Source organism: Sus scrofa, chromosome 3 (assembly GCF_054392235.1).
Source record: "Sus scrofa isolate SSC_HxYL_T2T_F1_AM1 chromosome 3, Sscrofa_HxYL_maternal_Yorkshire_Landrace_v2.0, whole genome shotgun sequence".
Classification (NCBI taxonomy): domain Eukaryota; kingdom Metazoa; phylum Chordata; class Mammalia; order Artiodactyla; family Suidae; genus Sus; species Sus scrofa.
Genome location: NC_139385.1, coordinates 91,091,262 through 91,117,500, shown reverse-complemented (window position 1 = coordinate 91,117,500; position 26,239 = coordinate 91,091,262). Strand labels below are relative to the sequence as shown.

General features: G+C 34.4%; 1 protein-coding gene and 1 long non-coding RNA gene across 16 annotated transcripts in view; both read left to right on the top strand.

Annotated features, from left to right (window-relative positions):
* EHBP1 (EH domain binding protein 1) overlaps window positions 1-26,239 on the top strand; it is a 350,789-nt gene that overhangs the window by 315,682 nt on the left and 8,868 nt on the right. For all 15 annotated transcript variants that reach the window (XM_085019092.1, XM_085019090.1, XM_085019086.1 and 12 more), the window contains one exon: window positions 26,088-26,187. In XM_085019092.1, coding sequence (XP_084875218.1) covers window positions 26,088-26,187 — 100 coding nt within the window. The remainder of the gene's footprint in view (window positions 1-26,087; window positions 26,188-26,239) is intronic.
* Window positions 4,477-14,161, top strand: LOC146404770 (uncharacterized). Its single transcript, XR_014841877.1, has 2 exons — window positions 4,477-13,586; window positions 13,641-14,161. It is a non-coding gene; the product is annotated as an uncharacterized LOC146404770 (long non-coding RNA).

Sequence of the window (26,239 nt, the reverse complement as noted above, 5' to 3'; positions counted from 1 at the left end):
TATGTCCCATACCGACGTAAGAATTCTGAAGAAATTCAGTACATTTCTTAGGTTAAAGTTAATAATATTAGGGAAGTTATATCTCTATATGTGTTAGGATCTGCTACATATTTAATTTCTATATATTTAAATATTATGTCTGTTCATAAGTCAAACTACTCATCATCATCCTAGTTTGACTAAAGATTTAAGCTGAAGTACGTGAGTAGCATAGAATACATTTCTTGCTCAGAAACACAAACAGCTAGCCAGGCTCTAAGTATATTATCAGGCAAGTTCTTTCAGAAACGTATTGCTAAAGAAGCTTAACATTAATTATTGTAACTTTGGGAAGATTACATCCACACTAGCCTTGTAAGAAGCAGCATACACTTCTTGACCTCCAATGCTAGAGCTTTAAGACACAAGAATGGCATTTTACCAACTTTAATGGGATAACCAGTATAATCTTTCAGCAGTAAGGGAAGAAAAAGTGTTTAGAGTATAATACCCTTCTGATTCTAATAGAGGCTGCCTGTTGTGTGTACCGTAATCATAATTCATTTGTTTCTTTTGTTTTGGTTTTTATTTTAATTATTTAATGGGAATAGTATTTTCACACACACAAAAACCCTAGCCAGTTTGATTATTGACTTTTTTGTACCAGTCATCCTTTCTGTTTGCATGTCACTTCTTTTTGTGGCATGCATATATAAATACATATATATGTATGTAAATACATATATATGTATGTGTGTACATATATACCAAATGTGTGTATGTGTGTAAAATATTTGCCATGAAATTCAGAGCTCTGAAATATCTCTATGCAAAGACATAGTATGAATTTGGACATACTTATTTATATAGTTCCCTTTTTAATGCAGTTTCTTATTTCCTAGTTATAATCTTGCTGTACCAAGTACAGTACGAATACCAGCTGATACTCCAACCTCACATATTGCATTATGCCTGAGAATAGCAAATATAGTGACTTGCCCAAATCAATAGAAATATATGTTATGGTTTCTCCATGTACATTTAATTTAAAAGCTTTTTTTTTAGAATTATTCCTAATAAAATAAATTTATCAGGGTTTTTAACACATCTCTATTGACATAGTTCAGCACATGAGACTGGTGGATTATGATTAATGTTAATAGCTACATTAAAAAATGCATCTAACATTCTTAATTAGAATAATCTCCAAAGCCAGTTAAATGTTTCAGAAGACAAACAGTTTAATTAGCTAACCTCAGAGGTTCCCCTCCCCCATATGTGCAGTGGTCTTAGGCTTGGTGTGAGCCTTTCAAGCATTCTTCAACAATTGGATGAAAGGGGATTTTAGGAAGATTAGAGAAGGGGATGCTTTATATGTTGTTCCTAATCATGAGATAGGCAGCATCTACAAAGTTTTACAAAGAAATGAAAAATTAAATAAATTTTACTTTGACTATCTAGTTAGTGTGAATTACAAGCTAAAACATCTAGTGATAAGACTACTTGCTAAATGTATTCTTTTAATTGTGGATAGGAGCAAAAGTACATGCTGGGGTGGACTAGCAAGTGATATGGCAGATTAACATTCTAAAGAGGTCAGTGCTTCTTCCCAGAGAGCATGCTTTTGTTGTATTCTCCTGTCGTGCCACTAGATTTGGGGAAAATTAATCTAAAAAGTTGAAATGGAATTGTTAAATTTCAAACTTGGTTTTTTTTCTTTTTCCTGATATCTTTCTACCTGTTAGCATTTTCTCGTTTACTCTCACATCAAGAAATTTAAAGATTTTTGTACACGGTTATTTTGTTTTGTTTTGACTATTACAAAGGGCTGAGGATCTTAGGAACTTGCAACTTCTAATGTCATATAAATCACTGCTTTCATTTTTTTTCATTTTCACTTTTTTCTCCTTTTACATCTGAGGAAGTCTTTTTTTCCCTTAGTTGGCCTTTTGGTTTTTAGTTTTCAGCTTGCCCCAAAACAATAAGTGTTATTTATATATTTTAAATTTTAATGATTATAACTGGATTGCAAAGCTGTTAAAATAATAAACTGGAAACAAAAATATATAGGTTAGACTGGAGAGATTGATTTGGTTTAAACAATTAATTTGGATAATATACCATATATACATTATATAAAATTCTATGAATGCTGATTTCAAATAGTATTGACTTGTTAAACCCATTAAAGCTAAAAAATTAATTTCCTGTGTGTAAATTTTGTATAAATACATGGCAAGGTGGCATTTGAAGTTCAAATAGCTTAATTGAGTTTGAAGGGGGAAAGGTCATTTAATTGGTCTATTGAAATGTTAACAGAAACAGATATGCCATGGAATAGACTTTAATGGCAACAGTGTTGAGGCTAATGTCTGTATTCACTTGCGAATTTGTTAATTAGGGCACTTTGGTAGTTCATTTATTTTTATATTGATGTGCTTAGTCCAATAGGGAAATCAATTTCATAGAAGAAATTTACATGACTAGTTAGAACCCTAAAATGCATATTTATTTTTTACTCCCTAGAGAATACTGTATACAGTAAAACCTAAGTGCATGTTGAGTTGGAGACCTCTGCTTCTCTTCTGAATAGTAGAATGTCATCATCATTTTTCCATTTTATTTCCTTGATAAAGTTAAAAATTCCTATTCGAACATCTGAATGCCTGAGTCCATGTGAAACTTTTCTTGGCTGAATAATTCCAGAAACTAATGTCATTTTTTAGGGGAAACTAACTAAGGAGGAAAACAGGAAGAAGTCGGGTGTGGGTGGTACTGCTAATTCCATCATTCTGGGTGACATGTTTTGCTGCTTATCAGTGCTGATTGCATTAACTAGGGAAAACAGCTAAGAGAGAGTATTAAGATTGTCTTGTTTATATGATCTATTTTTGGTAAGTGGAGATTTCATTATGAAGTTCTATTACTGCGTATTTGTCTTATATAGTCCATACATACTTGGTGCAATTTGTACCATTCACTTTCTTTTCTTTTTTTTTCAGGGCCGCACCCATGGCATATGGAAGTTCCCGGGCTAAGTGTCCAGCTACAGCTGCCGGCCATGGCCACAGCCACAGCCACAGCAACACAGGATCCAAGCCATGTCTGCAACCTACATCACAGCTCACTGCAATGCTAGATCCCAGACCCACTGAGCAAGCCCAGGGATCGAACCGCATCCTCATGGATACTAGGCAGTGCCATAAAAGGAACTCCCTGTACCATTCACTTTCAAAAGCATTTGTGCAGTGAGGAAGACTATAACAATCAACTTTTGAACAAATTATTGATATTAACTTATTATTTTGTATAAACTAATGCCATGTAGTTATAACTCTTTGAAAATGTGAAATCTTAGAGATCATCTAGTTTAAAACTTTTTATTTTATTGATGAAAACAGTTAAGACCAGAGTAAGAGATTGGCAGAGACTTGTTATTTTCTGACTCTCAATCTAACATGTTTTCCTTCTCCTAAATTGTGTTTGTTATAGATTTCATTTTTTAAAAAGTAGTAACTGATGTTTAGAGAAAAACAATGTAGACTGCTATAGTGTATACATAGTTAAATGATTCCCTACTTTGAATCTCCTGAATAAATTAAAAATTCATATCCTACTTACTTATCTCATATAGAATAAACCCTTTGTAATTTACACTCTGAACATTAGAGAATGTAAAATATTCTCTATGATAAAAATACATATTTTAAAAGATTCCTGTAGGAAAAACTAACACATTTTAATGTAGTAAACTGACACTGATTTTGTGATAATAGAGTGCGTTTCTTAGATTCCAATGGCTTCAGGTTTTGTAAAATAGATGATCATATATTGTTAAAATATTGTTGAAAATAACTACATTAGTCTTGGGCCATGAACATTATAGGTTTATTGCAATGTGCTTTAAAATCCTTAGTAAGGATTATATCTTGATTCTTTTCATTTATTTTTCAGACTGCCTATGTGCACAGCCCCTATTTAGGTTAGTAGAGCAATAAAAATTCTAGAACATTTCATTGTACCAATATGTAAATGTATTTACATAGGAATAGGTCTAGACTTCCTTAAAGAGGACAACAGAATTGAAAACTGAGGCCAACAAATAAATGAAAGCGTCTCTAAATCCATTGGATAATAGAGGCAGTGTTAAGGCTAACCATAGTGTTGAACTAAACAGAGGGATTACTCCTGGGTTTTGCATCAGTTGTTTTCTGCCGGGTGGCCTCACTTGTCAAAAAAAAAGTTTAACGGGCAAACATTCACATAGGCACATTGAGAAAGAAGTATGCTTAATTCCATCAAAGCTTTAAAAAAAAATCAATCATTAATTTATTCTAACACAATTGTTGGTCATTTGTGAAAAAAGCATCTGGCCTTTAAGTCGTAGGAACCCAAACATGAGTACAATGTGAACACTTGTGAAGAAGCTTCAAATTTGGTGTAATATTAAAAAAAAGCTGTTAGCATGTGTGTATGTGTGTCTAACTATACAACTGCATTTGTTTATTCATAAAGCTTTAGCTTCCCTTCAGTTTTTGAATTTTGAAAATGTTTTAAATACAAGTGTGATGTGCTTTAAAAAATTAGAAAAGTATTAATTGGCAGCTCAAAAGGGTTCAGCTTTTTTACAGATCATCTCATGTTTTTTTAAAAGGGTGAGGTTTCAGCCATCTTGGCATTACACGTCAGAAATGGTTTCTAATGAAATCTAAATTCAAGATAGAAAGTATATTTTTAAAATGGTTTCAAGAGAGACATACCCTATTTTCCATATGGCTAAGTAATTGTTAAGATATTTGTTTTAAAGCTGGACTTAGACACTCCTGACTGCTCTCTAATTTGATATAGTTAGTCCAAATGATTTTATTCAAGAAACTTTGGTAGGAAAATGCAGTGAAGTAGATAAGTAATTTTTATGGTTATACTCATATTCATATTGCAAAGCATAGAACTAATTCAGTCATTATTGCTATAATAACATCCATTTTTTAAATAGTTTTAAAGCTAGCAGGAGAACAGCTCAATGTTGGGATGCACTTAAATATTAAGCTCTAAGTTAGTCAAATTTCATGTTCTAACCATATATAAAGAGACTCATACTATAACCACAAAATTATGCATAGTTTTTTTTGTCTGTTTTTGTTTGTTTTAAGAATGAACTTTTAAATTGTAGAAGAATAGGCCTTTAAGAAAAGTCTTTATAGGTGAAAATTAGAACTTAAATTAGAAACGAAGAAAAAGTTATATCATTTTAATTACATGCTCTAATGTAATATGAATATTTAATATACGAAATCTACCGCCCCATAAATCACTTAGTCTAGTGGTTTCTTACTGTATAAAGGAAACAAAATGGAATATAACCAAATACTACTCTGTCAGAGGCTTCATGCAGAGATGATCCATTCTCTTAGAGTTAAACTACTTTTACCAGATTACTAATATACTATATTTTATTCATCGCTATTCTTTAGCTTCTCCTGGGTTCTTAATAATTAGACATTAAGAAAAACTATGAATACTTCTCATAAACAAGGTTTGATTCTAAGCAAAAATGACAATAATTAAAAAGCTCATTTTCTACAAATGACATAAATGTTATTGAAACGAGATGACCATGTTTCTAAAATATGTATTGAAAATAAATCTAAAAATTTCTGTGCCATATGTAGAATTTATACGTAAACTTGTTTAGCCCTCATTTCAGAGGCACTGATGTCCAAAGTACTGTTAGAATACTAGAGATGAGAGGAAAATCACTTAAAACTGCTTGTGCAATATAATGTTTGAAACGGTTCTTTGAGAATGTGTAGATTATGCTTGCATAGGGACTCCTTCCAGCTTTCTGGGAAAATGAGCTGTTGACATTCTTTTGGGTCATCATCCAAGATAGGAGGGCAACCACAAGGATTTAGCAGATAAATTCATCCCCAAAGACTTTTATCCATTTCATTGCAACTTGGAAACATTCATGTTGAATAGTAGCATTAATGTAGCCCATTTAGCTCTTCAAAGTGAGTCTTATGTTTAAAAGGGGAAAAAAAAGAGGGAAAAGAAAAGAAAAAGAAGACGATGAAGAAAATCAAATGACTAGGGGTAATAACTTATTTAAGTCTTTCAAGAGGTATTCTTTATTTATGTAAATTCTAAAACACCACTTTTTTTCCTCTATATTATTTTCAAAATTAGAATTAAGGTCTATCATAGTAAGCAGTAAGCTTTTGCCTTTTGACTAACTGAATTAGTCCTGCATGATGCTTGTTAGTTGTTTATGACAAAGAGCAGAAAGTAAATTAATGTTTTAATGTTGTGGTCTGAAATGAATGACAACATTTTTAAAACATTGAAAATTATGTCATTCAGATTCTGTCTCTGACTCTTTGTGGACTTTATGATTCAGGCCAAAGAGAAAGACAAAGCTGTGATAAACACATTGAGGGTGTGCACTAAGATTCACACACATGTCCTTTCTTATAAATGGTGAAAAAAAAACTTTTTGACTCAGACTGGAATGATACTATATAGGGCTGAATGTGCAGGAAAGGTTCCCACAATGCATTGTGCAAACCTAGGGCTAACAAATACCCTGCTGCTTTGAAACCCCCCCAAAAGACAAAAGCACAATGAAATAGAAAGCTTACCACCGGTAGCTTTCAAAACGACAAACTAGGCAAACTATACATCTCCACCACTCCAATTTTGTCAGAATGCTAATGAGCTTGCTCTGATCTTTACTCGGCTTCCCGTGTTTTCTACATCTTCAAGGACCACATGGCGCTAGCAAAATAAAGACAACTAAATGAGAATTTCGAATGCTTTTTGTGTTAGGACCTGGTGCTTTTCAGTGGACGCACTCGTTGAATATTCTCAACTTAAAAGAGTACAACAGGGGGTTGGGTATGAACTTTTTAGCAGGAGGAAATTTGTACAAAAGTAAATTAGTGAGATGAGGAAAATATGAGAAAAATTTCTGATTAATTTCCACTCCATAATATCAATGACACCTTCAACCCCACTCATACTCTTCTAACAAGAGATGCTGATAAAAGATGAATGATTCTGTGTTGTTCACAGTGAATGTTTAGTGGTTTTTTAATAGCAGCATTCTACATAAAAGGCACCAGGAAGTACTCCGCATTAGCAGTTGAGATCACTAGTTAATAGGATGATGTCTTTTAGCTTTTGTCGCAAGATTATTAGAAAGGATGGGTTTCTGTTCTCATCCTTGCATAGTTTGGAGTGCCTGTTGAGTACAAGTGCTAAAATACAGGTTTCTCAGTATTGTTTCACATGTAAAAGCAAAAAGCCTTTTAATGCAACACCTTTTTCCTTTTTTACCAGGTGATTTTGTTATTGATCTCTAATCTTCCCCTTTAGCTGTATTAAATGCTTGAAGTGTTCTGCTTTTCACTCTAGACTTGATGCTAGCTATTTGTGTCTATAAATTCATTAACATTAAAACAGGGTCTATATAGACCATGATTCTATGATTTAGAAAGTGACAGATGATGTAGTTTTTATGGTTTAGAGTATAGATAACAACATAAAGTTAAGATTGCCTCAGTGAATACTGTAAACGTGTGTTCTTTGATTAAAAAGCATTTTTATGATATTTAAATTATGTGTTTGTAAGGAGCATATTTTTCACTAGCTCTCTTTTCTCTAGAAAAACTACATGCTTACCAGATTAGAAGTAGTCAACTCCATCTCTCAACATACCCATGTCTAGAAAGGGAAAATGAGAACCAAAACTGGGTATATTTTTATATATAAAGATATCTGAATTTAGAGTTAAACTGATTCTCTACAGCTAATAAATAACCAGGAAAGGAAGCTTGTTACAGTAACACTTTACAGGTTTTGTGAGGAGAAAATTGGGGGCAATATTTCTCACATTTAAAACATATTTCTGACCCTTTTATATACTATTCTTTAAATTTTTTCTTATCCTGAAAAATTGTATTTTTGTACATTGAATTTTGTTCACATGGCTTAAGATACTGTAGTTTATTCACACTTGAATGAAAGAGGGAACCCATAGCAATAGAAATAACTTGGACAATCATAATTGATAAAGTCAGCAAAAAATAGAAACTATCTTCCAAGTATAAAACAGAAAGGTTTTTTTCTTTAATATCTGGTTATTCTATATCCACTATCATTTAGCATGATATTTCTATGCTTCTTACAAATGTGGATGGGAAATAGCATTAATGTAATAAAAATCTCTCTGTTATGTAAAGATGCTTTTTTAATAGATATAATCTATCTATTTTCATATAAATTACCATGAGAAAAGAGGCCATATCATTAAAAATACACATTAAACTAAGTAAGGTATGTATTCTGGCATTTCAATTACAAATCTAAAAAAGAAAATTAGGAACTGTAGATTTCTCATTAATGAAATATTTTCTTAACACCATGTGACATATTATGGTGAAATACAAAATGAAGTTTTTAGCTTATTGAAATAGAATGTGTGCATTGATTTCTGTAGACATAAAATATGAAATAGACCAAATTATATTGTCTTTGCAAAGAAACTTTCATAAATAAAAAGAGAATAAGGGAATTTGGTGCTTTAAAGTAAATAAAATTATTTCTAAGTATCCAAAATAGGATACATTTACCTCTTGTTCCCCACTAAGGTAATTATTAATGGAAATTCATAGGGCATTAAATCTGTGTCATAATCAAGAAGGCAGTAAAAAAAATTAACATTTTATGTCTGAAAATTTTCTGCAAAGTGACTGTTTAACACAATTTCCAAAGGCAATGAGCCATATCCTTTGATAGATTCTCTAAGAGTTGATAGAATCCATTCTTTTTTGGAAGTAGAATGCTAACATACTTTTGGTAAATGTGGTGTCTGTCTGTGTTTTACCTGTGTCAAGATTTTAGTTACTTTAACTCCAAGAATGCAAAGTAATATAAAATCATTTTCTAATTGCAAGAAATGATACAACTCTGTGCAATTACATTCTAGTCCAATATTCAGAAAAATAAAAAGCATTAAAAAATGTCAGACAATTGATTCTGTCACATCCTTGATTAGCAGAGCCATAGCCAGGTGGAAGAACAGTGAGCCAAGGCCCCACTCTCCAAGGTCTCCATGTGAACCTTCTCTCCGGTACTCTGTCCATTACGTACCAAAGCCCATCTGTCCTCCATTACTGTTAGCATAATTGCAGGAGAGGCTTTTCTTCTCTACTTAATCCTCAGTGTACCTTCATCTGAAAACATGGGCTCAGCCCTTCCAGCGGTGAGTTGAGACCCTGGCTGGCAGAATGATAGCCAGAATCCCATTCTACTGTGCTATATTCAGCTCAGCTTCATAGCTGTGAGCCTTAGTTCCCACTTTAATAAAATGAGGATCTATGGCTTGGAAAATAAAAATTGGGGGAAAGAACCTAACTTTAATTTCCATAAAGGGCTAAATTCATTTATTCTTTATATCTTGTGATTTTGATTCATTCAACAAATATTTCTTGAGCCCTGTTATGCCTTAAGGCACTATAAACTGAATGTAGAATCTTAACCCTGACTAGTGAATATAATTAGTCAAACTTTCTCCTACTGAGTCAAAGTTGATATGGTGTGACAGCTAAGAGAATTGTGAGAATTAGATACCTTATATCAAGCATTTTCACAGTGCCTAGTACATATACAGAGTTCAATAAATGTCAGCTATTATTATTTGTATGATCTTACTTAAATTTGTCAGGGTCTTCTTTGAAATAAAAAGTACCAAACAATGAAAAACACTAACTAACATGTTAGGAATGTCACAGTCGAACCCTAAATGAAATATTTATAATATATTAATATTTTCTCTGCATGTTTACACATTTATTATTATATTACATATATTAGAATAGTCTTTTGATTATTGAAAATGATTAATAATGTCTAAAATACAGTGTAAAGAAAATAGTAAAGTTTGCTTTAAAAGGGGTTTAAATCTTAAAGTGCTTACATGAGTGCTTTTGCTCTTTATTTTTTATGTCTTCTATTTTAGAAATTGGTAATATTTCTAAATTCTTTTCTTTCTATCATTTTTCCCTCCTCTAGTTACAAGAAAAATTAAAACTATTGTCATACTCTCAGAATTTCTTTACTCTCACAATTTGCTAAGCTATTTCAGACATCTTTAATATGTTTCTATCTGCATTTCATTTTTTGTATTATTTAAAGAAGAAAAGTATATAATTTATATATAGAAGTAGTAGTCCAGAACTGTTGTCGAATCATTCTAGTTTATGTAATAGGTATTGGATCAGAAGATTTCTAGAAAGAAGGCTCTGATTCAGAATGTTAAGAACCCCCTAAGTTTCTCATTTCTAACATTTGTTTCTTTTCTTTTTGGCATCCACTGTATGTCCCAGCTTTTTACTATATGCAGTCTGAAGGTGACTTTTTCATGTGCTGACTCACGTTTGTTCATTTAATGGGAAGAAAAAAATGTATATAATTTCTACCAGTGGTATTTAGAAAGTACTTTCCACTACTAGAAATTTTAAATTGGAAATATAAAATATAATTTTTGAACCTAAAGAATTATAAAATCACCATGATTTTCAATTTGGAACATGTCTATTGCCTAAAGTGAGGTATATCCTTATTCTAGACTGCAATAAAATTTTTTAACACTTAAAAAGTAGAAATTCCAGGAAAATGTGTTTTTCTCAGTAACTATGTATGAAACAAAATTTAAGCATTTGAACTGATTTGGCAGCAACATGTTTTTCTTCTGAATGTGAAATTAAATTTGTATAATGTCATGCCAATGCTAAAATAACATCTTATACATGGAATATCACCCTTTCTTTAAAAAAAAAAAAAATCAGTGACTTATTTGTGAAAGGGCTAAGATAGTGGTTCTCAAACTTTTGTGTGCATTTAAGGAAAAAAAACAAAACAAAACAAAAAAACCCTAAAGGGTTCATTTAAAATATAGATTCCCTGACCTTTCCTAAAAGATTCCTGGAGCTTCAGTGGAACTGTGGTAGGTAGGGTCCATATTTCGGGCAGTTCTAATACAGGTGATCCACAGACCACATTTTGAGAAGGAGGAAGCTAAGATATGCTAAACTCCTAGTGTTACAAGTGCTAAGGGAAGTAACACAACATAGAGATTTAAGAACACAGACTTGGAACATCAGCAAGATGCCAGCTAGAATCTGGGTGGTCTTGGACAAGTTACTTATCCTCTGTGAGCCCCTATTTCCTCAGCTCTAAGTTTTGTGGGGGGGTTTGGGGTTTTTTTTTTTGTTTTTTTTTTTTTTTAAGGAAGAATAAATCCATTTCAGAAGGTTATTGAGAGTCTAAAATATATTAATACAGATGGAGATAAACATTTATATCAGAGCGCTTAGCACAGAGCCTGGCAGAGGATTAGCGCTCAATATGAAAGTAGTTCCTTTCATCATTCACAGTAGTTGTTTCATTATTTATTATTGTTTCTACCTTTGCTTTAAATTTTTCCTTTCCTCTAAGTAATATGTTCATCCTTCATCCTATTATAACTCTTCTCAAACACAATCACGCATGCACATGCATGCTTTCTCTCCCAAGAAATGCCTGAAGAACTGGTTTGGCAATTTGGCATAAGACTGGGTTTTTTATATTTTTGTTTTTAACCCTTGTTTTATGTATTAAAAATAACTGGTAACTGTTTCTGTAAACATTTTCACAACTAAATAAATAACTAGGAGAAAGCCTTAGGAATTTTGCTAGTCTCCCAATCCATGTTTCAATGAATTGATATACTGATTATATGAGTTTTGTGAGGTATGTACAGAAATAAACTTAAGCATTGTATTTGAGAAATTTATTTTAGGACATCTATGTGAAAACCAACTTTGCAAATGCATTTTCTGCTCTTCTGTTTCACCCTAATACTCTTCTCAGAAGTCTAACCAAGATTTCACAATTTGATTTGACAAAGCAAGATATCAAAGATGGCTAGTCATGTATGAATTGCCTCCCCAGTCCAGAGTCAAAACCAGGGTAGCTTATGGAAGGATACAGACTCTGCTCTAACATCCTTCTCCCAGTTTTTCCAAATGGGAACATTTTTTTCTCAAAAAATACAGATTTTAATGTACAGAGACAACTGGCTACATGTTGATTTTTACTAGGTCCCTCATATTTAGGATAGAACTGTTTAATTGATTAGCTATGGACCTTCCTTTTATTGTAACTTTCTTATAAAGTTCTTTTTTTATATCATTGTTCATTCCATCACAGACATTTCCAGTTCTTCTTCTAGTGGAGCGTAAATTATTATGCTTTTTTTTTTTTTCTGTCTTTTTAGGTCTGCACCAATAGCATATGGAGGTTCCAAGGCTAGAGGTTGAATCGGAGTTGCAGCTGCCAGCCACAAGCACAGCCACAGCAATGCCATATTCTTAACCCACTTCGTCCTCATGGATATTGGTCAGATTTGTTTCTGCTGAGCCATGATAGGAACTCCTATTATGTATTTTTTAAGCTTTTATTTATGCTTTTATCATTCTTCATAGGCCTCTAGGTGCATCACATAAGAAAACTAAACATTCAGTCATTACATCTGTTCCCTGTTCCCATATGTCACTTCTGAGCTGGAATGTGAAAGGCATTCATCCACTTAGAGAAACTATTTCCTCAGAAAAAGTTTACAATATAATATAGACAAGGAAAAAAAAGTTGAGCTGATATCTACTATAAAAATTAAATTAGGTATTTTTAAATGCTTAATATTACTGATTAATATATAATGCTTATTGCTGAATAGTTCTTTTCTGTAAAGGTTTTTTGTTTTTAATGGAGGAATTTGGATGAGTTTTGTAAAAAGAGGAAGATTAATCAAAATCGTATGATTTTTTTTAATCATAGCCTGAAAGGATAAAATTTGGTACAGGTATGTATACACAGACAGTTACTTTTCCTGACAATGTATAATGGTCTTTACCATCAAAATAAGAATATATGAATTACTTCTCTGCTTTGTTTTCATCCTGATGACACTGAGTGGGAAATGAAATGTGAATTCACAATACACAGAGTTATGAACATCTGACTTGAGAGTATCTTCTGCATTTACTGACAGGTTGTATACTTTACCCACCCAAAGCCACCCAACCCTACTCCCCCAATGCCAGTTCACTCTGAATTAATAGCACCACTTGGTGGCCAAAGCTAGGAATTGAGTAAAGTACCGACATTTCTTCCCCACCGGCATATTATCTTCTGTTAGATGCTTGTGAGCTGAAATAGGTCGTAACTAAATCTGTTGTGTTCTCAAAGGATCTAGCTCTTTAAGGAAAGTTAAAAATGAAGTCAAGAATGATACTTAGACTGATTTTTAATTAAAAGTGATTTTTTATGAATTTCATTGATTTAAAAAATAGAAATAGTTTTTTGTATTGGGGGCATGAATAATTTACCACATAAATTATTAGATTGGTCATAAATATTTTAATTTCTCATGAGAATAAAATTAAAGGGAGTCAAAATTTAAAACTTTTAATACCATTTGTCTTGACTCAAATACTTGCTTTAAAGTTAAGTAAAAAGTTAAGGAAAATCACCCTTAACATAAAAATTGTCACTATGTAGGGTAGGTAGTAATTTTGCTAAATTCTGAAATATATGAAAATTGTCACTATGTAGGGTAGGTAGTAATTTTGCTAAATTCTGAAATATATGATATTAACAGGAACATTGTAAGGACTAAATAGGTTTGAAGTTGACCATGACTTTGGGTGGGAATGTAGATTGTGTTTTTGGTGTGATTGCTCTGACCTTTTTTAGGTGAGCTGTAGCTTTGAAAAAAGGGGAGAGGAAAGATATCACAACAGAAGGACATATAGCTAACTGCTGGAGTTTGGCTCGAAAGACTTATGCCAGAGTCTGAGGGGGTGGGTATTAGGGAGCATGATGTGCTTCCGTCTAAAGGGTATCTAAAAATGTATATCATGATAAAAGGCATATTGAACATATCCTGGGAATTAAGTTGAGGGGAAATCTGAACATTATTTTGGGGATTCTAGAGATTCTGAGAGTCACACATTAGTTCTGATTGAAGGTACTGCTATTAGCAAGAGAACCTTTGGATAAACATAACATGTGTAACCCTGGAAAAGAAACAGTCTTCCACAGGATTTGCATTTGAGTAGCTCTTTTAAGAAAAGAAAAATGGGTAATAGGTAGTTGCTAGGCTTCCTTACTTAAGGGGAATGAAAAATATGAAATAGTGTTTAGATACATTTTGGTTGATCGGCCCAGTAAAAAAAAAAAAAAAAAGAAGTTAGAGGAGTTCCCGTAGTGGCGCAGTGGAAACAAATCAGACTAGGAACCATGAGGTTGCTCATTCAATCCCTGGCCTCACTTAGTGGGTTAAGGATCCAGCATTGCAGGAGCTGTGGTGTAAGTCACTGACGCGGCTTGGATCCTACGTTGCTGTGGCTGTGGTGTAGGCTGGCAGCAACAGCTCCGATTAGACCCCTAGCCTGGGAACCTTCATATGCCACGGGTGCAGCCCTAGAAAAGACCAAAAAAAAGACCAAAAAAAAAAAAAAGTTAGAAATGTTATGTCAATGAAACCAACATCTTATAAGACTTGTATCAAGTTACCCAGTATATTTACTTCTCTGAGTAGGCTTTTCTGGTGCTTGCACAAGCAGAAAAACTGAGACTCTGCCAGGAGGAATCACCATGCCTTACTCCATCAGTAATCCTAAGAATCAGTCAGGGAAGATCCTGAAGCTTGACTAAAGAATGTGGATCCCTTGGGACTCAATGCTCTGGCTTCTCTCCATGGTGGCACCAGTTCGATCCCTGGCCCGGTGCAGTGGGTTAAAGATCCAACATTCTCACAGCTGTGGCTCGGATTTGATCTGTGGCCTGGGAGCTTCCATATGCTGCAGGTGTAGCTGAAAAAGAAAAGAAAAAAAAAAAGATGTGGATCCCTACTCTGTGTGTGTATATGTAGGTAAGGATGTGTGTGGAGTTCCCGTCGTGGCGCAGTGGTTAACGAATCCGACTAGGAACCATGAGGTTGCGGGTTCGGTCCCTGCCCTTGCTCAGTGGGTTAACGACCCGGCGTTGCCATGAGCTGTGGTGTAGGTTGCAGACGCGGTTCCGATCCCGGGTTGCTGTGGCTCTGGCATAGGCAGGTGGCTACAGCTCTGATTCGAACCCTAGCCTGGGAACCTCCATATGCCGCAGGAGCGGCCCAAGAAATAGCAAAAAGACAAAAAAAAAAAAAAAAAAAAGGATGTGTGTGTGGACAGACAGGGAGAAAAACAGTATATAGCAACCCCCATTATATTACTTACATAGTATTTATTATAGACCAGGCACTATTCTAAGTACTTTCCGAACTCATTTAATCTTCACAAAACTATGAAGTAGTGCTCTTATCTCTACTTTACAAATGAGGCAACTGAGGCATAGGGAGATTAAGTAATTTACCCAAATTGCCACAGCTTTTAAAGAGCAGAGCTGGAACTTGAATATAATCTTGTAGTAAGGGGAGTATTCTTGTTTGGCCATTTTCACTGAAGGATACATCAAATGCTCAAATGGAATCAGAGTAGCTTATAATTGCCCAAGAAGTAGACAGGTCTATGCCTGGAATCCCTGTTTCTTAAAGATGTCCTCCACCAATCTATACTTCAAAGATCATGTATCCATAGCTGCATAGGAAGAAAGGCTGACCCCCCTCAATGTACAGCTCTGAGATCATTGTTTCAGTGATCTACATGGGAAGAGTAAACAAAATCCCTTGTACTAATGGATGAACTTGATTGTTTAGCAGAAGTTTGAAAGTTTGCTTGTTGTTTGTTGTTGACACCCCACCCCCACCCGCCACAGCATATGGAGCTCCCGGTCCAGGAATCAGATCCGAGTCACAGCCGAGAGCTAAGCTGCAGCTATGACAATGCTATATCCTTAACCCACTGTGCCCAGTTAGGGATTGAACCTGCGTCCCAGTGCTCCAAAGATGCTGCCAATCCTGTTGTGCCACAGCAAGAGCTCCTGGGGTTTGTTTTTGTTTTTGTTTTTGTTTTTTCCTGTTTTGCTTATCAGAGCCACTCTGAAGGCTTTGTCAAGGTTGGCTTGAATTCTAAATAAAGGACTTGTTCTGGTAAGACTGGTTACCTATGAGTGTCAAGTAGAGTGGCTAAGAACGGTGGTTCACAAGACAGATTGCCTGGATTTGAGGCCTGTTCCACCACTAACTAGCTCTATTACTATAGGTACGTTATACAACCTCATTAAATAGTCGCTGCTGTTACCACAATCATCATTGCCGTTATTATTCCCTGCCTATGAGAAAGTTATTGATGGTCAGTTATCTGATGAGGGAGATAACATGTCTTTGAGACACTTCTTTCCAAGGCTTCAGGAAGCAGTGCTGTGGACACAAGTCTATCATGAACGTCCCTGTGTATCCTAGTAAAGAGAATGGCTCCTTTGGGAAAAGTTGAGGGGCAAATGGATGAGGTAGTGTAGTGCTGAAACTCAAACTAGTCACCTGGCCTGGTCGTGAAAAACAGCATTTTTTTACATTTGATTCAAAGTGTTGTGTAACTGTTGAAGCCTGTGCAGGTTAGAAGACTGCTGCAGATGGTTCTGCAGTGTCCTGCTTTCTTTAGGTGTCTCCATTTAGAGAATGAAGGTGGCTGCAGGCTAGAAGGGAATAAGGCATAATTCCCTTCAGCTCTCTCTCACTAAATATTTTTAAGAATATACATAAGGAAGGTTGTGTCTTGGTGTTGCCTGGTTGCCTGAATCCAAGCGTGATCAAACTACGTGTAGAGAGGAAGAGGAAGTTACTGTTTCTGTAGCACATTGGAGGTTGGGAGTTGAAGACTTTAAACAACACAGGGTTACCTAAACAAGTAGCTAACTGGCTGCATAACACATTTTTAGGAGCCTATTTGGAGCGTATCTACCTGGTTCGTCCTTCTATATTTTAAAAATTATGTATATTTAATTTTCCATGCTCTCAACAGAATCAAGTCTCATTCTCAACTGGCTTTTAGTACATCACCTATTTCATCTATATTGCCAGTTTCATAAGGTGATTTTAACAGTGTTCTGCTTTTAACATCAAAATCTCTTTCTATAAAAATGATGAAAACCTTACTATCTCAATGAAGCTTTTAAAGCTTTTTAAGCTTTATTAATATTTGGTTTTTCCTTTTCTTAAAATCATATCAGTGTGTACTTGTTATTTTTTTTATTTTGATAACTAGTAAACACTTAGATGTGTTCTATTAGTCTATGATTTTCAATTTTAAAATTCTCTCTGTCTCTCTCTGTTTTTTTTTTTTTTTTTTTTTTTTTGCTTTTTAGGGATGCACCTACAGCATATGGAAGTTCCCAGGCTAGGGGTTGAATCAGAGCCACAGCTGCTGGCCTGCACCACAGCTATAGCAACATGGGATCCTAGCCACGTCTGCGACCTACACCGAAGCTCATGGCAACGCCGGATTCTTTAACCCACTGAGCAAGGCCAGGGACCTAACCCACGTCCTCATGGATACTAGTCGGGCTGGCTACCGCTGAGCCACACCAGGAACTCCCTACCTCTCTTTTTTTTTTTTTGATGTTAAGGGGTATTATCTCATGATCTACTTTGTTCTTAAATCTCTAAAACCTATTGCAAATAACTAGATTGTCATTAGCTGAAGCAGAGACACATTATTTTGTCACCATAGTTATGACTGTCTTTTGTATGCAGCTGTGACACTGATGATCCAGTAGGGCATTCCTTTGTTTTTCCAGCTGCAGAGATCAGTTTGTATTGATTCACCCACATTTTTCACCTGTCTCGCTTATGGCCAATGACATACTAATTATACTAACTATAAACTTTGTTATGACTAACAAAGATTTAAGATGTAATTTGTGTCCAAGTCATTGTTTAGAATTTATCCTCACCCCAGGTATCCCTGATTATTTGTCTGTCTCCACACTAGACTATAAGCCCTTTTGAGGTCAGGGGCTACATACATCTCGGTCGTCTTTATAGCTCCACCTTCTGGGTCAGTGCTGCACATGCCATTATCACCTTCTTCATGACCATCATCATCACTAGCATTTTTAGTCTTGGGCACTGTGATAAGAATTTTACATGGATTTTCTCATTTAATTCCTCCAACAACTTCTGAGGTAAGTAATATGATTATACTTATAGAGAAGGAGAAACTGAGGTTTACAGAGGTTAATTAGTTGAAGATCAAAGGAGTCTGTCAATTTTTTTTTAACTGAACTGGAAAAAAAAAAAAGCTATTTTGGATGCAGATTCAGTGTTCATCTTATTTGCATTATATTCCAAATGACAGACCTAACCTGCCGCAGAAACTGTAGGTGATACACAGTAATGCTTGGCACTGCCAGAACTTATAGTCTTATCTACAGGAGTTTCTCAGAATTAATTTAAGTCAGTATTCCTAAAGATAGTCCATTTATAATAAATCTTTATCCTGAAGTTCATTTGTGAATCAGATGCTTTTCCATAAAATACTTAAATTATGAATTGAGTTCCCAGAACACCTCATAAAAAACTGTGTGCCCAAATGACCTAAAAGAGATAACCCCCCAATTCACCCAATGAGAAATCTCCCCCAGAAATTTTGACCAACTTCAATATATAAAAGTTTAGTAATCTCTCTTGTAATACTTATCTATATATACATACACATTTAAAATCACATCTTGGAGTTCCGTCATGGCTCAGTGGAAACAAATCCGACTGGGAACCATGAGGTTGTGGGTTCGATCCCTGGCCTTGCTCAGTGGGTTAAGGATCCAGTGTTGCTGTGAGCTGTGGTGTAGGTTGCAGATGTGGCTTGGATCTGATATTGCTGTGGCTGTGATGTAGGCCAGCAACTATAGCTCCGATTAGCCCCCTAGCCTGGGAACCTCCATATGCCGCAGGCGCGGCCCTAAAAAGCAAAACAAACAAAGAAATCACATCTTAAAATACATTAATATAGAAATATTGTTTCTCTCCACTCCCACTTTTCCAGAAACAATTTTTTTCAATTTCATGCTCATCTTTAATGTGAATGTCTCTGCCACATTGTAGGGCCACATTTTAAGTCGTTTCCATAACATGACAGTAAGAGGCTCTAGGAGAGGGAATGGGTAAAGAAGAGTTGGCGGGATGCACGCCCAACAAAGGGAGTTTCCAGAGAGGGGAGAAGTGGCAGGGGAAGCTATCCGCCTGTAAGTGTGGCTCACAATTCAAGTTTTCCCCTTATTGGAGGGTGCCCAATTGATTCTCCAAGTAGACAGTAGTCTATTTGGTTAAATTGATGCATGTAAAAGTGACTTGCTATGTATTATCCCATTTTACAAAATACGTTAAATGCACCTTAAAAAATAAATACAGTCTCAGAGTTCTGTTCTGAGTGTTTTGACTTCAGCCAAGTGCCTATTTGTAGATAGTCAAGATAGTCATGCTTTACCTGAAATATGGATCATATTAATACTTTCAAAGGCTCTTAACACTGAAAAGTTATGGAAACAACTCCCATCCCATATATGTTTTTTTAAAATACTAAACTCTAAGTAAATATAAAGAATTTCATCAGTTATGAATTTTCCCATGATGATTATTTTCTTGCTCTTTAGTTTATTTTTACTTTTTTACTATCTTAAGTTTGTGCTTATTTTACCTTCTGAGAAATTGAGCACTGACTTTTGGCATAAAAAAGTTGTTCAGACTCTGTTAAGGGCTTGGCACAAGATTACTGTTAATTTCTGGCCTTTAGAAATAGCTTTTTCTTATGTTTAAGTCTGTGGAGGAAGAGCTTTTGGTGAAGTTGTCTATACCTCCTCCTGTAAGAAGTACATGCATAGAAGTCTGTCAAAAGTTATCTGCAGAGAGATGTTGCTCTGAATCTGTCCTCACATTCTTTTTTACCAAATGAGTAAATAAAAGGTTTATTTTGAAAAAATGTAGTTAACTTTTTATTTTGCTTCATCAAAAGGAGACAGGAGTTCCTGTTGTGGCTTAGCAAAAACAAACCTGACTAGTGTCCATGAGAATGCAGGTTCGATCCCTGGCCTTGCTCAGTGGGTTAAGGATCAGCATTGCCATGAGCCATGGTGTAGGTTGCAGATGTGGCTTGGATCTGGCATTGCTATGGCTATGGCATTGGCCGGCAGCTGCAGCTCTGATTCAACCCCTAGCCTAACCTCGGGTGTAGCCCTAAAAAGAAAAAGAAAGGAAGACAGGATTTCCCCCAAAGTTTATGTTCTTAATACTATGACAAATACATCATGATGAGCAAATAGTTTTAAGACAATCCCTGCCGAAAACATCAATAAGTATTTTGAGATTCATTTATGTTGATTGCTGTTTGAGGATATTCTTAGAATAGAAACATTTATCAGCTCTTTGCTTATATAGTAAGATTTGTTTTCATAATAAAGCTGTATTTCCTACATTTGAAATATTTTCTAAAACTGGGGCACTGGCATCCTGCAATAATGTTGGCTTTGGAATCCATGTGTCCATGACCCTAAAACTGCAGTAAATTAATCTTTCTCATCCATTAAGTAAATGTACCAGATTTCACCACCTTTGTTATTTAAGTATGTTTCCCCAGTACCAGTTAGTTGAACACCTTCTTGTGTTTCTCTATTGTAACATAGTAAATATTCCAGAGGTCATCATATTCGTGTTAGCATACCATTAGGACAGTTTCTAATGACAGCTTTTTGTTTTTATGTTTGCTTTGGGTTTGCTATGTTGTGTCCTTTAAGGGCTGTTTGTGATCCCTGGTCAGCCATCTCCACCATATGCCTATGGCCAGAGTTGAGCATTCTATAACGTTTTCATTGTAGAAAATCTTTTTATTTTATTTTATTTTATTTTCCCACTGTATAGCAAGGGGATCAAGTTATCCTTACATGTAGACATTACAATTACATTTTTTCCCCACCCTTTGTTCTGTTGCAACATGAGTATCTAGACAAAGTTCTCAATGCTACTCAGCAGGATCTCCTTGTAAATCTATTCTAAGTTGTGTCTGATAACCCCAAGCTCCCAATCCCTCCCCCTCCCTCCCCCTCCCCCTCCCATCAGGCAGCCACAAGTCTTTTCTCCAAGTCCATGATTTTCTTTTCTGAGGAGATATTCATTTGTGCTGGATATTAGATTCCAGTTATAAGTGATATCATATGGTATTTGTCTTTGTCTTTCTGGCTCCTTTCACTCAGTATGAGATTCTCTAGTTCCATCCATGTTGCTGCACATGGCATTATGTCGTTCTTTGTTATGGCTGAGTAGTATTCCATTGTGTATATATACCACATCTTCCGAATCCAGTCATCTGTCGATGGACATTTGGATTGTTTCCATGTCCTGGCTATTGTGAATAGTGCTGCAATGAACATGCGGGTGCATGTGTCTCTTTTAAGTAGAGTTTTGTCCGGATAGATGCCCAAGAGTGGGATTGTGGGATCATATGGAAGTTCTATGTATAGATTTCTAAGGTATCTCCAAACTGTTCTCCATAGTGGCTGTACCAGTTGACATTCCCACCAACAGTGCAGGAGGGTTCCCTTTTCTCCACAGCCCCTCCAGCACTTGTTATTTGTGGATTTATTAATGATGGCCATTCTGACTGGTGTGAGGTGGTATCTCATGGTAGTTTGGATTTGCATTTCTCTTATAACCAGCGATGTTGAGCATTTTTTCATGTGTTTGTTGGCCATTTGTATATCTTCTTTGGAGAAATGTCTATTCAGGTCTTTTGCCCATTTTTCCATTGCTTGATTGGCTTTTTTGCTGTTGGGTTGTATAAGTTGTTTATATATTCTAGAGATTAAGCCCTTGTTGGTTGCATCATTTGACACTATTTTCTCCCATTCTGAAAATCTTGAATTTGTTTATATGTTCAACAGTGCCTTCTTCTTTGTGTTTTCATTGTTTCCCATTGGCTTCATCTTTGGTTTAGCTAAAATTGTATTGTTCCTTATTTTACATTTTGTAAGAATTCACTGTTTGAAAGTATATTTTTCTAAAGAGTTCATGGTGAAGATTAATTAGGAGAGGTTAGTAGACAGTTTTTAAAAACATAATCGTCATATTAGGCTTTTAACATCACTTTTATTCATTTTAAAATTTACATTGAAAATGCTACTTCTGAAAAAAACAAATGAAAATGACATACATATTCCTGGGTGCATGAATGAATTCTTAAGTAAAATTAATCTTAACTTTAAATCATTTGGGAAGGGAGGAGATGGAATGTAAAGGCAGTTGCTGTAGTCAACCAATATTTATTATTTGTACTACATGTGGCACTGCATTTTGCTGCTTTGCATTAAGTGGTTTTTGTTAACTGTGTGATAGGAAGAATGATTTGAAGTCATATTTACATATTACTTTCCCTGCCATTTTCATTATTCATCATTAATTAATGATTTTTATAAATGATATTCTAGCTACAATAATTGATTAAAAGAAAAACTTACAGTAAAGATTGTGATGTCAGAAAAGATGTTACATACCATAAGGCAAAATAAAAAACAGAGTTCTTTAGGGAAACAAAGTAGAAAAAAAAACATTACCAGAGACTGTATTAGTTAGTACTTTAAAATGTTAAGATGTTAAATGTTTATTGATAGTATATTTATAATAAACATGAGGCACTCTGTTTTAAAATATAACAACCCAGCCATGATTTCACATTTTAGTAATTGTGTACTGAACTGTAGTATTTTGTCGCTTTTTAATTTCATAATGGTCTTCAGTAGTATAGGTCTTGAATTTTTCAGTTCATGAAATTGAAAAGAATTTTTAAGATTTAAAGTATTACTGTTGACTCAAAGGTGACAAAAATGTAGTGATTACAATTTAAAGATTATTTTGAAAGAAATAGTTAACTAAGTGAGGTTAAACATGATAAAATGATTTATGGCCATTTTATAGAATAATGACAGTCTTCATTTTAAGCTACAATGTAAAGTGCTTTATTCTGAGATTATGTATTGTGGCAGAAGCTAAAACTGCCTTTTTTTCTAACAGTGCCAGAATACAACCTCTTTTTCTTTCTGCACTAACAAGACTGCTTTACCACCACAGCCCACTCTAAGTAATTAAATCAATCCTTTGTACTTACCGTATTCTCCTCTAGTGACGGTACTAGATCTGATTATATGCTTCATGCATATTCAAAGTACCGCACTGACAGCTCTTTAATGAGCTCTTACTTAATCAGTATGAACAATGTTCATCTTGTTCTTTTTTTCCTCATGCATTAGAGCTAGGAACAGTTGGGAAAAATGAAACATCCAGCATTCATTTGAAAAATATATTGTACTTTGAAAAGTGTCTAAGCTGAGGAAGTTGCATTCTGCCCTTTAAAAGTCTGATGGACAAATTGGATTACTAGTATTGGATTAAATAACAAATGGTTAGAGGAGAAATGAGAAAAGCTCACTGTGATCACAGGCTTTAATATTTTTTGTTACTTATAAAGCTAAAGGGGTCTTTAACCAGTTATTAAAGTCAGGATTAATTTGTAATGGTTCAACTTACTGGCTTTTAAAAGCTTTTTAAATTTAAAAATGTTTAAGTCCCTAAAAACAATAGTATAATGATGTATTAGAAGAAATTTTAATTTTTTATCACTGGCTAAGTATAGATTTCTGTCATTGTGTACTATCTCAGATAAGGAGTTTGTGGTATAGAATTGATTTAACCTCAAATATGTTTTTTCAGTTAATTTATATAATCTATGTAGCAATGAGAAATATGTCTTAAATATTTCTTATTGTTTGGTTTAGTCCCTTTTGAAACATGAGACTCTTGTCATTTCCTAACAATTAGGGGAGGTGGATCTTTTATTCTTATCTAGAAATCATAGGCATGAATTAAACTGAAAATCACACAGTACCACATCAATATTGTTATTCTCAAGGAAGCACTCTTCCATTGAAGAAAATGATGCTAATTTAAGAGTAGGCTAGTTGCTTCTAGTATTATTGACTGAAAGCCTCAATTACAGGTTAGGTTAAACTCAAAACAAAGTTTTAATATGTGTATATTTTTAGAAACCACTTAGGTTATGAACACAAGAATTAAGTCTTTAATCAGAAAACAAAATATCATAAAAACTGCACCTATTAATATTGCACACATGTGTCATTTCACTGATCAAAAAGGCCTTCACCAGGGTACAATTGGCCTTTTTCCAAATTGCAAGCTTTTTCTCAGCTTTTTCTTTTTACTCTTTCTTCTTTTGTTGCTACCCAGGGATTTGTGCCTATCGCAGCCTGTATCACATGACCAGTGTCAAGACATCACATGGTCCAATGTGAATACAAAACCAGCTACCCTAAAAGAGAGATTAAAAATGCTGTAAAACAATAAAGACTTTTGTTCATACTCTGAAAGAATCCTATCCTAGGTCTGCTTCATACCATAAAGTTTTAACAGACTTTAATAAAAGCACATATCCTCTCACCATTTTTCCTCATAATGAACAACAGATATTTATTTCACAGGAATGTTCTGAAATATGTGTTTAATCATTTGCACACAGATCAGCTCTTTATATTTGATTTTCATTCTAAAAATGTCTTCAAATTTCTATTAATGTGGAAATTGTTAAATTATGGAACACCCATAACTTATGCAAGTATTAAAAAGAATGAAGTAGATCTTCAAACAGCATAACAACAGCAAATCACAGGGCCTTTATGTTAAAGGAAAGAAATCTGTGTGTGTCTAGATAAAGTATATACCTGTGTGTGATAGACACAGCTACCTATCTGGCCTAGAAGAAGATATGCTAAACTGGAATAATTCTTCTGGAGAAGGGAAGTAGACAGGGGAAATTGGAGAGGGTAGTGCTGGTGAAAGAGGACTTGACTTTTTACTCAATTATACCTCTGTATTGTTTGAATTTTTTTCATGGACTGATAGTGTATTTCAAAGTTAAAATATTTTACTTTAAAAGAAAATAAAACTTAGGAAATTGGCTAGAGTATTTGGCCTTAGCCTGGGATATTTAATTTTTTATTAGATGTTTAAGTTAACCGTATCATTCTATCTAGAAATTGGACCTAGGTATTAAATAATGCCCTATCAAAACAATAAACCAGTCACAGGTGAAATTCAGAAAAAAAAGTCAAAGAATTGTAAATTTGGCCAGGTGCAATTTGAAGGGAGGGGAAGGAAGGAGATAGGGAATTAATATTTTTCTTGAGTGTGAGTGTGGCCTACTTCTACATGAACAATACCAAATATATACTATATATTATAATCCTTGATATACTGGCTTTTGAGGGAAGAGGGGTATAGATGATGGAATGGATATTAGGAAAAGTGAATTTTAAATGTGCAATCAGTAAATTAATACTCTAAAATTTTAAGTCATCTGTCTGCTCAAATGTTTTCTGATTTACTGAACATTATTATGTTCATTATAATAAGTTTTTTCACAGATAGCTGTAAGTGGTTTTGTCACCTGGTCATTTACAATTTATTTAAAATAAGTTGCAAGTGTTTACCCTATTAGGGGTGATGGGTTCTGGAATGATACATGTACATATATCTTTAGTTTACTTTTGGGGAGAAAAATAAGAAAGCAAGTCATTACCAGTGGAAGCTCTCGCAAAATCTCTTGACTTTTCTGATCTCCCTGCTAGTCTTATAATTCTCATAATGATTTTTTAATGTGGTTTTAAATTTATTTATTTATTTTTGTCATGACCATATGTCTGTCAGCGCCAAGAGTTCCTCATTGAAACATAATAACAAGTCAGCCTCTGGGGAGGATTTGAAAGTGGAACACCTTTTTTTTTTTTTTCAACTGTACCGAGAATAATCTGTAGATATGTTCAAGGGGACTGAAATACACATACTGAATAACACCAACTTTAGAAGAATGGCTTATGAATTTTAAAATATTAATTTCTTTTTTTCAGGCCTTGGACTTTAATCTTATGTTGTTATAAACAGCTTAATTTGTACTGTTGGCGTAGCTAAAGTATGTTTTGTGTTAAAAAGAAAAAAAAAACCTTGTGCTAAACTATTATGTGGCTTGTAAAATGTTGTATAATAAGAAATAACTATTCCTAAATTATAGGAAGGAACACAGAAGAAGAAGAAGCTATGATGCAGGAATGGTTTATGTTAGTTAATAAGAAAAATGCCTTAATAAGGCGAATGAACCAGCTCTCTCTCCTGTAAGTACTCATGATTTTGCTTGTTTTTCTTACAACATTGACAAATCTTAGG